The sequence below is a fragment of the Camelus dromedarius genome, chromosome 26, assembly GCF_036321535.1.
Source record: "Camelus dromedarius isolate mCamDro1 chromosome 26, mCamDro1.pat, whole genome shotgun sequence".
NCBI classification, from domain to species: domain Eukaryota; kingdom Metazoa; phylum Chordata; class Mammalia; order Artiodactyla; family Camelidae; genus Camelus; species Camelus dromedarius.
Genome location: NC_087461.1, coordinates 15,524,731 through 15,537,405, shown reverse-complemented (window position 1 = coordinate 15,537,405; position 12,675 = coordinate 15,524,731). Strand labels below are relative to the sequence as shown.

Genomic DNA, 12,675 nt, shown 5'->3' with positions numbered 1-12,675 from the left:
CAGCCTGGAAATGAGGCTTTACAAATTGCAGCCTTCACGACGCGGCCTGTTTTCCAGTTGCCACTTTCAACCAACACGTTTTCAGCTTAACATTTGTCAAACCTCTTCTTTTGTGAAGAGTTAACTTGTCAGCTTTTAAAATGGCTTGCGGTTCCTATCCACCCTCCTTGATGGAAATGTGAAAAGTGTGACTTACTCCCTTTCACAAAGAATCTTGTCAAAGATCCTGACTCCAATCTGACTTCTCCTCCTGGGGAAGCTGGAGGGGGGCGGGGGGAGCCTGCCTTCCAGAAACTTAACAAGCAGTGGTGACTGGCCTATCCTAATTCTGCTTCACAGAAGCAGAAGTGGCTCAACAACAGTCTGAAAACGCTAACGTGTGTGTAGGGTTGGATCCTCTACATCCAGATCCAGCGAAGCATTTTAACAGAGGGAGTAACTGACAATGACCGGTCAATGCAGCGACAGCAGCCAACGTGTTCCCTGCCCTGAAAGGACAACAGATGAACAAAGAGCCATCTCCATCCCAGAAATGACGAGGACATGATGAATGCTCCAAATGTACTCAGAAGAACAGTCTCTTGAAGAATTACACCCCAGCCTCCTCCCAGCACACCTGCCCACATCCCTCCCCTGCTTAACTGCCCACCCTTATCAAGTTAAATCATTGCCAAGTATTTTAATTCTTCCTAAACACTGACTTCACGGTTGTGTTTCAAACACCCATGTCTCAACATGGAGTCCCTTTGAGTCTGGAAATCAGATCATCCATCTTCCCTGCCTGTCCCTGCCCTAGACTCAGGAGGCCCTCGGAGGATGAGCTTAGAACAGGAAGGTCACCTTGAACATTGACAGCGGACGTGAAGGAAAATGAAACGTGCTGGTGAGTTTTAATGCTCTCATTTAGGTAATGGGTCAATTGGTTAGGAAGAAGAAAAAAAGAAGAAAAGAAAGGAGACTCATTGGTATTTCAAATGCCATAACCAAACATTAAAGGATGCTTTTATGACAGTCTAAAGATCAATTAAAGATTTTTTAATTGGAGAGGGTGTATGTGACTCATACAAAAAGAGACAAGATAGTGAAGATTAGAAACTACAGCTGTTAGAATAAAGGATCTAAGACAAAGGTACTGAATAACACACTTCCTTTGTTTAAAAAAATACGAATGTAGCAAATGAACTGCCTCCTTGAAGGCTGTTACCTGGACAGCTTTAAAAAAGTAGCCAAGTACCTGCTAATTAGATTATTTTTTTTCAAGAGAGTTGAGAAGGCTACTAAAAGTCTGCTAATTATGAAGTGCCGCGTAAATTAAAGAATTAAGTTAGATTCTAGTTACATGAGGATATACTAACATACATCTATTCATATAAAAGAGAACCTTAAATTTTAAAAAATCTGTGAAACATAGTGGTGGCATTGTTGCGTGCGTATATTTTTTAAAGACTAAGAGCTTGAGGTAGGGTCTTATTTAGTTAACAGTCCACGTTTCAGGCTAGGGCGTTTGATAAAGGAACGTTGTATAGGAGAACGGGAGGACAGAAAGCTGTAACACAGGAAGCAGGTAAGTTCTCTTTCCAGAGGAGGGGAGGGGAGAACCCTAGGAATTCACTCTAAGGGAGGTCCCTGCCCTTGAGGAGTTCAATATCAAGTGCATTCGCCCAGCAGAGGCTCACATATATGCCTCTAAAAGCAGCCAACAGGGTACTAACTGGTCCCCCCAAAAGGGGACAATGGCTCTCCTGTGCTTACTTACGCTTTTTAACATTGACTTAACTGGACAAAAGATAATATAATTCTCCATGAGGAAAGCAAACACATAAAAAATAAACTAGTAGGCAAACTGCTTAGACTACTCTGATCCTCAAATGTAAGATGCTAATAAAACAGGTAAGAATACATACATCAAATAAAATGTTGTGTCACAGAATCCCTTTCAAATAAGGTACCAATTAACTCAATCAAGCAACACTTCTCATTCATCCAGAATCCTAACGATGCTCAAATAAACGGAAGTGGTTTGGAATGGCATATAGCGGTGATTAACTGCCTAATAATGACGCTGAGGTAATACAAAATCCATACATTCACAATGTGATCTTTCAAAAGGAAATTAAAATTAGAAGCACTTGCATACACAATGTATTCTAATTCTCTGTAAATTCCAAATGAATGTATGGTAAATTAAAAAAGTGTTATGCAGAATAAACAACAGAGCATTTTCCCCAATTCTAGATTGACAGGAACTTATTTATTTTTCTGCAGTTACCATGTACAATGGTTTGCTAAAGGCACACCCAACAAACCAAGCTCTATGAAGCCTTCTATTTACCAACTAAACATCAGAGCCTCACCTAAAACTGATGCTAGTAACAATTAACAGTTTAAGAGAAACCAAATGAACAATAAATTAATAATCTGCAATTATATTTTCACACCTTTTCATAATTAATTAAACGAATTTTCAAGGCTGAGCTATGTTCAAATTCCTAAAAAAAAACTATGTATCTATAATAATTGCACACATCTATGTGGTTCCTGAAACAATGAACACACATTCTATACATCTCTCATTTTACTATTAAGGTACATCTGAAGACATTATAAATGTCACAATATTCTCTTGAAATCTAAACCATGCTTTAAGCTGCACTCATATACAAGGATATGCTATCATTTGGGCAATTTTAGTCTATATTTGCTTGAGGACCATTATTCTTTCCCAGCTCATCTTCTCTGTGATTCTGTCAAGTGGAAACATGACCATAAGAAGTCCCAGGTGTGTGGCCGGGAGCACGGCTTATGGGGAGTGTGTTATCAGAACCACAGCTGGCCATTCCCGGGCAAGGACTCTGCCCTGCCAGATGTAATACTGCCCCTCTGACCCAACTCAGATTCAGAGAGAGCTGTGCTGAGCTGGGGGGCGGTATTTCTGATACCCAAAAGAGAAGGGGGACTCCAAACTGAACATGAGCCACCTCTTCTCTAACAGCTGGGATGTTAAATTCCCAGAAGTTGGTATCAGACACAAAAACAGATTAAAGCTGACTATAGATTTTTTTTTTTCACATCTTTTGCATTCACTTCAAACTAGAGTTGACTAGATTTCAGCATGAGGGGGTCATGAAGCTTTGAGATAAATGATCACTTCAATTTGGGGGTCAGGGGTAGGGCGAGGGGGAAGGTAATGACAGGAGATACAGTAACAACTGTGCAGATGGGGGTGGTAGGCTTCCTTTCAACCCGCACACACTGAGGAAGAAAGACGCGGGAAGGGCTAGGTTTTAGGGCTGGCTCCCGCAGGTGCCCTTGAGCAGACGTGAGGACTGCAAAGGTTTTGATGCAGTGACTTAAGCTACCTGATTCCTCCTCCTCTGTATCTGCCTTATCTGTTCTCTGAGAGAGATTATTATCTCACTGGAGTAAAAAGCTTCTAAAGAATAGAATGACGCTGTCTTAGTATTCTCTACTGATTTTATAAATAAACTGCTTAACAATTTTGTTTGTAACTTGTGTTATTCCTTGCCTTCAAAGGAGAAAAAAGTATGTTCTGATCTTCATGTGTCTGGTGAATTTCCTTAGCACCACGCATAGTCAACCAATGTAAGACCTTAAAAATTTTCTAAACAAAATTGGTATAGATTCCCTTTGAAAATGTCAATTAAAAACAATCTGTAAGTAACAGAAGCAGTTACTACATGTGGTTACTAATTTAAAAAATTAAAAATGCTCTGAGCTGAATGCCACCAATGACAAGGTCATAGATAGCTGTTGTTTTTTTTTTTTTTTAACTGCATAATTACAAGTACTATAAAACCAGTCTGCAATTTCAGAAGATCGTAGTCTACTTACTATTTGTACGTCTCGGAACGGATGTATTCAAAAACATGAGACACGCCAAGCTGGAACTGGTCAGCGATTGGGGTAACCCAAGGATTGTTCTCTGCTTTGAATATCTGCTTCTGACCAGTTAGATCCAAGTTTCCTAAAAGGAAGGAGTGGGGGAAAAAGTGAAGGTCATCCAAACAACACAAATCAAATCTAAGAAGTCAGCCCCGCCCAGTAACCACAGCACAACCTTAAGGATCTTCTGAGTCACGTGATTTGTTTTAAAAACATGTACCCCAAGTCATCAGTGGTATACAAGCCACGTCAGTGATTGTACACTGGCCCACGAAATTAGGGAGGGAGGGAGGGAGGAAGGAAGTAAATCTGGAAGGAATTCTTGCAAATGTAGCATTTGCTTCATTTTTCTAGGTATTTGCTTACTAGACACGAAGATGACCCGTCCAAGGTTGAGAGAACCATTAGCATCAGGACCTCCCAAAATTCTACCTTGACAATGTGTTGTCATCACTTGTCCAATCTGATCTAAATCTGATCCAGTCAACATCATTCTTCATCAAAGTAGAACAGGAGTGAAGAAAGGTAACGACATTGAACAAGTAAAATTAGTACTGCCTCACTCACCCAGTACCGGAAGCACATCTCAGAACCAGCACTAAATGGATCTCGTTAACGTGGTAATGGTAGAAAATGCACACTTGTGTAGCCCTTATCAGTTACCAATCACCTGTAAAAAGCATTTCCTCCTTTGATTCTCCAGCCATCCCTAAGGTCAGTAATTAACATCACTTTATAGGTAAAGAAATGCAAACTTGGGGAAATTAAGAAACACGCTTAAGATCAGAAAATGTCAGAGGGGGAATGTGAGTCTAAGGCTTCTTTCTGACTCCAGACCTCTGATTCTTTCTACATTGCCTGCTGAAGCTATCTGATTACCTGTCAATCTATATCAATCAAGGATGAAATTAGTGAAGGTGTCAGTGGATCAGTCAATTCTATTTTTTTCTGTTTGGTATATTTCAAAATAATAGCAAAGGCAGTGTGTGAAACGGCTTCCTATAACATGTTTGCCTATGAAAGAGACGGACAGAGATGTTAACGCAGCAGAGTTGTATGTGGTTTACTTGGCAGGAGACTCACCAAAACCCTTTCCCTAAAAGTCCTACTGAGGAAATTCAATTTCAGGCTCCTGGTCTACAGTCCAAAGTTTTATGGACAAAGACGTCCAGCAATTACTCTTCCCAGAACACAACCAAAGTCCCCTATCTGTCCTGTTCTAAGGCTCTGCTGCCAATTTTGTCACAACTGATAAGGTCAGAACAAGGAAAATGCATTCTAGGATGGAAGTATAGCACAAAACACATCACCTCCTAGCTGATCTGAGCTTTAGAAATGAAAATATTTAGTAGGAAGATGATGTAGCATTTCTTTTTAAAACAAAAGAACTGATACTTTGAATCTGAATCCTTTTGGTTATACAGGCAGACCTTGTTTTATCATGCTTTTGCTTTCTTGTGCTTCACAGATACTGCGTTTTTTGTAAAGTGACAGTTTGTGGCCACCCAGCATCCAGCAAGTCTGTCCGTGCTGTAATTCCGACAGCATTTGCTCACTTCATGTCTCTGTGTCACATTTTGCTAATTCTCGCAATATTTCAAGCATCATCATCATCATTATTATTATTACTATTATTATTACAAACATTAAAATGATCAATAATCTTTGGTGTTACAATTCACTGAGGGCTCAGATGATGGTCAGCATTTTTTTGCAATAAGCGATTTTTTAATTAAGGTACCTATATTGTTTTTTCAGACATAATGCTATCACACACTTAATGGACTTCAGCATAGTGTAAACATAACTTTTACATGCACTGAGAAACCAACAAATCCGTGTGACCTGCTTTACAGAGATATTCGCTTTAGAATGGCAGTTTGGAATTGAACCTACAGTATCTGAGTTGTGTCTATATGAACTTGCAACTATTCAGAATAATGGAGAAAGAAAAGACCAATATAAAATTGGTTACAATTTCATAAGATGCTTTCAAAGAAAACAGATATTACTAAATATTGAGAGTAACTCATCATGATCTTTCCAAAGCTACTTAGAATCTGTTGGGGTTAAGTGCAAAAATACGCAGACACATTTCTCTCCAAGACTATCAATATTGTCAATTTCTCCATCTTAATGGCTCAACATCATTAGTCAGATGTTCAATCATTTGGGAAATTAATGGGCTTTATGCTCTAAACCATGATTCAGAAAACTGCTTGGGGCAAATGAAAATCCAAGACTTGCACATATTTTGTTCAGCTGAGCATTCTACCTGGGTGTAGCCTTGCTTGTAATGGACGGGCATTAATATATTTTGTTTTTATCTTGGGGTGGGGGTGGAGGTTAGCTTCCCAAGAATCAAACTGATCGCTTGTTTAAAATTCTTTATAATTCCTATTTCCTCGTCCGCTATACTCTCAGTCCTCTCTTCCGTATCATTCTCTCATTACTTTTTTCTCCAATTTCCTCTTTTCCAAAAAAGGAGTATGATAGAAAGCATCATTTTTTTAAATGCACAGTGTGTATATTGCCCACTGTACTTGGGAAGCATGGTCACCGAGGGAAGGCTGACGCAACAGGCGACAGTAACCAAGGTGCAGCAACTCACTAAAAAGGTGGGGGGAGCGGGAAGGCACTAGAGGTTCTCTCCTAAAACATTCACCTAATAAACAACCTATACTGACACACTATCATCTTCCCACCTCACAGCCCTGCCCACTGATGCAGCATGAAATCAACTACAAAAAAAATAAGAAATGAGACCTTTGGAAACATATGTCTTCAAAATGAATTAAGAAAAAAAAAAAAAGCCACTAAAGCACCAATTACGTAAGGATGTGAACCAATTCCTAAGCAAAGGGGATTTCCATGTGAGAGGCTGCTCTGCTCTAAATGTCTTTCCTCCTCATCCCCCCAAATTGGTTATCCTACTAAAAAACACAGCCTCCGTTTCTAATGGGTGTAGAGTTAGGTCCGCTGAACAAGCTTCCAGGACTCCCTGTCATTCACACGTTATAACCATGAATTAACTCAACTGGACTGCTTCCTTTGTAACTGGCCCCGAGGGGGATCCCAGGAGTGTGGTATCTTTTTTCTCTGGGGAAGAAGAGTGGGAAAAGCACAGAGTATTTATCAGCACGTTGTATTTTCTGGGCTCTGGGTCAACGTGAGAGCAACGCGGACCAGGGGAAAGGTCTAGGAAGGACCCCACAGACAAGCCTCAGCTATTCCAGAGTCGCCCAGGAATGACTTCCAAGGGCCAGTGAGAGGAAGAAGACTCTCTTATTTCCTGGGCTGCATTACGAGCCCCCTCCCACCAGGATCAAGGTGCGCCCCAATAATCCAGAAGCACAGCCATGTTGTCAACAGGGTTTAATGCATCACCCTTGAAGTTAACACGCAGATGCCCATTTCTACGGGAGAGAAGAGGCTGCTGCTTCTACCAACAACCTAAGAACCCACTTTGTTCACTCAGTAACAGCCTCTGACTGAGCCCGCAGTCCTCTGAGTGGTAGTCCTCTGAAAAACAACCCACTCAAGTTCTGTGCTCCCTGGTCGCCACACGCAGAAGACAGACCTAGGGGAATCACGTCAAGAAAGGTCAGCCAAGTTCCCTGGGCCCTCTCATCTGAAGCCTTTCACCCCCCGGAGATCTGTCAGCCCCTTGCAATGTCTCTATTTAAGCGTGTCAGTGGAGACAGAAGAGGCACGGGGGAATGCTAATGACGGCTGCTAACTGGAGCACGGCGGAAAACGCAGGATGGGGGCTGGACGCGCTCCCCTCGGGGGAAAAGGAGTCTTACACTGACGTCTGAAAGTTGGGATACACAAAAAGGACCAGAGGCCATTCGTGGGCATTTTCGTTGTTTTTTTTTTTTTAATTGAAGTATAGTTCGTTTACAATGTTGTGTTAGTTTCTGGTGTACAGCATAGTGATTCAGTTATACATGTATATATATTCTTTTTCATTGCAGGTTATCACAAGATGTTGAATGTACTTCCCTGTGCTGTACAGTAGGACCTTGCTGTTTATCTATTTTATATGTAGTGGTTTGAATCTGCTGATCCCAAACTCCTAATTCCCCCTCACACACACACACATTTTCCCTTTGGTAATCATAAATTTGTTTTCTATGTCTGTGAGTCTCTTTCTGTTTTATAAGCTCATTTGCATCATTTTTTTAGATTCCACATATAAGTGACATCATACGATAATTAGTCTTTCTCTGTCTGACTTCACCAAGTATGATAGCGTCTAGCTCCATCCATGTGAGCATCTTCCTTTCTGTCACTTCAAACTCATCTGTCCATCCCTGCTTGGGAGAGGGGGAGGGGAGGGAGGAGAGAGGAGGGATGGGATTACCCTCCCCCACCCACACTGGTTTGTTTTAGTGTCAAACCATCCAGAGTCAGACTTAATAGCAAACAAACTTCAAACAGATTCACAAGTGCTTCACAGGCCTAACAGAACTGGGAAGCCTAATAGCACATAATGATTCGGGTTCACGGGCAGGGGCGGGGGGGGGGGGGGGGAGCCCAAACAATAGCTTTGTGGCTGATGCCAGGCTTTTCTTTTTCTTAACAAAGACCCAAGAAACCATGCTTAACGTCCACAGCAAACCTTAAAGCAGGCCACTGTTACAGGTGACAGAGATGGAAACCGCACAAGACAAAGCCAGTGCCGCCTCTTCAGAGTCATAACCGGGCTGGGCATAACAGGACGTGCTTATTTTGTTTTCTGAGTTAAGGTCACTGGTGGAGAACACCGTACCTGCTTCTGCGCAGCTGCGGACCTCCCAGCCGGCTCTGTGTCTCCGGCTCCCGGACCCCACTCTGGATGCAGCAACTTGAGAAGAGGGTTAACGTAATTAGAGGCAAGCCCGGCCACGATGCTGTGGGAAAAGCTGACACCGTCTCATACTGGCCTAGCAACAAGTTACTCTCGCCTCGGCCGAGCTCATCCGTCAGCTGTCGGAGGTGGGCTCCCTTTTGAGTAATAAGATGCAGGAGGCATCACAGCCCACTGTCAGGCGGCTGCAGGGGCCCTCGCTGGCTGCACGCTTCACTGGGTCTAGTTAGGGGCCCGCGCCCATCTCCTTTATTAGCAGCTGGAGCGGCGCTCCGCTGCTGTTCTAACAAGGATCAGGCAGCAGGATTAAGCACTGTGACAAAGAGGATCTAATAAGCTAGAAAGTGGTGCCTCCGCAGACACGCTGGCTGACTCCCAGACACAGGTTCCCTCTGCTTGTGCTCCGGTGGGGCGGCCCGAGCCATGTGGGGAGCCAGCCTGCGCCGTGATTAGCGGTGACCCTCTGACTGGTGTGGCGATGAAGATCATCTGTCACTCAGAGGTTTCCTCTGCAATTGCAAATTGGATTTTCCATTTTATTACCTGCAAAAGGCCCACACAGGCTTCTTTCCAGAGCGCCTGATACAGCCAGCTTTGCCCGTGCAACTGTCATTTTATAAACGCGCAGTCGTGCAAAGCCATCATTCTCCTTGCTAGTAAGAAACATGGTGACCGTAACAGGCAGTTGTGGCCTTGTTAATAGGGCTCATTTTCATGTGTGGAAATTGGTTGTTTTCATAATCATCCTGTTAAGAATTCTTCCCGAGGACTCAAACTCCTGAAACATGTGGCCAGTCACATCATTTATCGATGAGGGGATCTGGGCAAATTTTTTACATCATCAGAGCATCGTTTCCTCCCTCCCTAATTCCAAAATACCACAGAATGCTTTTTTAAATTAATATACTCGAAAAGCCAGGCTCTCTCACTCATGAAAATCTAAGGCCGTAGTCTAACAAGGTAAAACTAGCAACCCATGGCTGATTGCACAGTCCATCATCAGTATACTGGATTTGCCCAAACCCAGGTAATTGATTCGCTCTTGAAGGGGTCGAGGTGGGACCTGATGACAGCTGAAAGATCACCTCTGCTCCGCAGTGAATCCACACCCAGAAGCTAAGCACAAACAGCCCCAACGCAAAATAAAAGCTATGCTTAGGGCCACTGCAAAGGCAAAGAGATATCCTGCATGTAAATTTCTGTGATTCTTATTCCTATGTAATAGGCTACTAATTGTAGAGGTGCATGGCTTCAGGTAACAGCTGGAGATAGACGGTTTCTACTCCTTTTCACTTCTTCAGCAACATATTTTACTGAGTGGAAAACAATCAGAAGGCTTATAAAATGATACTCGTATTGCAATAATAAATGTAATAAAACAGTGGAAACAACCAGAATGTTCACCAATAGGTGAGAAACAGAATAATGTATGTTACAGCCATACAATGAAAAGCTATGCAGTTACCAAAATGAATGAAATCTATTTGTATGTTTTGACCTAGAAAGGTCATTCTAATAAAAAAAATATTAAGGGTCCATTAAGTTTGCTATGATTTCATTTTTGAAAAAAGTATAGAAGAAAGAAATCCCATAAATGTTTGTGAGGAAATGTTTATGTGAAAAAGAGAAGGAAAGAGAAAGGAGGATTCCTATTGAATTGTTAATATTGGTTTCCTCAAAGAGGGGAAATTCAGGTGGAACAGGGATTCAAACCAGCAGAACAAAGGGTAAACTATTCATCTTTTTCAAGATTGCAGGTATAATTTTTACAATTAAAAAAATTAAGGGGGAGGGGTACGATTTAAAAACATGATGGATGCTAATTAGTACAAAAGACTGCATCTTATTTAAAACGGCATCATCCTACTGCTGGGAACATCCCACTTTACAGGTGATGGATGGTCTGCACAGCCCTGACTGGACTGAGAATCCAGGTCTGAGGCTGCTGCTTTTTCTGGGCATCATCCATGCAGTCAGAGTAAGCCGGGATGTCTCATGACAGCTCTCAGATTTATTCTGCGGGGAATTTGAGGCCACACTGTCATTCCGGAACTGTCTGCTTAGCCTTCTGGTAACACATTCTGAAAACAGGCATTTTGTTCACTTAATATACAAAATACACTGCAGCTCTGTGAAAACTCCTAAAACTGCTACTCTTCCGATCTAGCCAAGGGAAGAGGGCAATTTAAATAAAAAAGATTTCTAAAAAGCAAGCCAAATGGTTCCGACCAAAGGGGCATCTGATTTATGTGTGTGCCGGTGTGGACGAGTTCAGAAACCCTTTTAACCAATGAAGAAAAATATCATTTTACAGTTTCCCCCTGGTGTCCTTCTTGGCCATTGGATGATATCTGTGTTCCCGGGTAAGATGGAATGGAAGGGTCCCTCCCTCACTTGTAAACACGGTTACCCAGCAACAGAGCAGCGGACATCCCCAGTGCACACCACCACTGTGGCTTGATCCTGCAAGTCCCTTTCTATGGTTGTTCAATAAATAATTCATGTTGTAAACCTGGCATTTACGTAGGATTCCCCCCATCATTCTCCTGAGTGTGGGAGGTAATCCTACTTCTGCTTGCAGACTTTTCTCTCATTGTTCGTGTAACATCAGGAAGCACAGACGAAAGCCAGAAGACCCGGCTCCAGACCCACGTACCCTTCACTGGCTTCGTGACCAAAGGACCTTGGGTAATTCCTTGTGTTTTCTGAGCATCAGGTTCCTCATCTGCCAAGTAGGGATAAAAGTACCAAGTGACAGGATTTTGGACAGGGGCCAAAAAGTATATCCAATGGCTCTCTAAACTGGAAAGCACTGCATAAATACAAAATACTCTTTTAATTAATCGTGTTAAGTGAAATCTGCAAAGGAGAGAAAAATGTATCATCGGGAAACAATTTGTCTAAAACAGAAGCGCACTCAGGGAATTCATCAAAATAAACCTACATTTGTGTGGTGGCAAATGTAGATTTGCCGGGAAAGGGTCCCCAGTTCGTACGCTTCTCAAAGGTCTGTGATCAAAAGTAGGGCCAAAATAAAATTTAGGAACACTGATTTCATATCCTGTAAGACTGAGAATTCTAAACAGCAGCAGGCTGTGGCACCCGACAGGGTTGGTTACTGGGGTGCATTGGGTCATTCACTGTCCTCCTAGCCCTGATCATCCTTCAAGTTCCCTAGTTCACAGCGGGGAGGGGCTGAGGTCAGGACAACCTTCTGACCACCTGGGAAGCTGACAATGTCAGCACCGGGGGAGCCCCAGTTATCCTGGAGACCCCAAGGAGACAGCCATCATTAATACAACATAAACTAAAATAAACAGATGCTCAAAGTATGAGTTCCAGTCATCACAACTTACTGTAGGATCATAAAGGCATCACAAACCAGCCTCTTCACCATAGCTACTTAAGCTGAACACACACAGGATGTCCCCCTAAAGGATCAAACTATTTTAGCTAACTTAGCACTTACTTAACGTTCAGTCTCAGGTCCCTTCCACAGTTCCCTCCCCAGCAAGATTTAATATTAACAGTGTTTCTTGATTGTTTTGAGACACAACAGACAAAAACAACTTGTTGTTTTCCTCCTAGGAGGCCCCCTTGTCCTTGTTAATCCCGCAGCCCTAGTACGTGGGGTCACTGTGACAACCATGATGCCCAGTACAGCGGTCCCACAGCATATGTTAGAAGACTTCCAACACCCTTTCAACAAAATGTGTAGAGTCAGTGTGAGGTGACGGGCCGGTAATATCGGAAAAGTAAACCTTTGAAATTTACCTTAACGTCTATGAGACAAGCTCTATGGCAGCATTGATGCTTCTGAGTACAGAAGCGTCGGCGAATACAGAGGGACCAGGAAATGTCAAGTTCTGTCTCACTGACTTACAGTTCATGAAACACTCTCTAATCAAGCCTGCACATAT

At 42.5% G+C, this 12,675-nt stretch overlaps 1 protein-coding gene across 3 annotated transcripts in view; it reads right to left on the bottom strand.

Moving 5' to 3' along the window:
- RSU1 (Ras suppressor protein 1) overlaps positions 1-12,675 on the bottom strand; it is a 159,390-nt gene that overhangs the window by 76,848 nt on the left and 69,867 nt on the right. For all 3 annotated transcript variants that reach the window (XM_010992041.3, XM_010992042.3, XM_031444623.2), the window contains exon 8: positions 3,853-3,985. In XM_010992041.3, the coding sequence (XP_010990343.1) occupies positions 3,853-3,985 (133 nt within the window). The remainder of the gene's footprint in view (positions 1-3,852; positions 3,986-12,675) is intronic.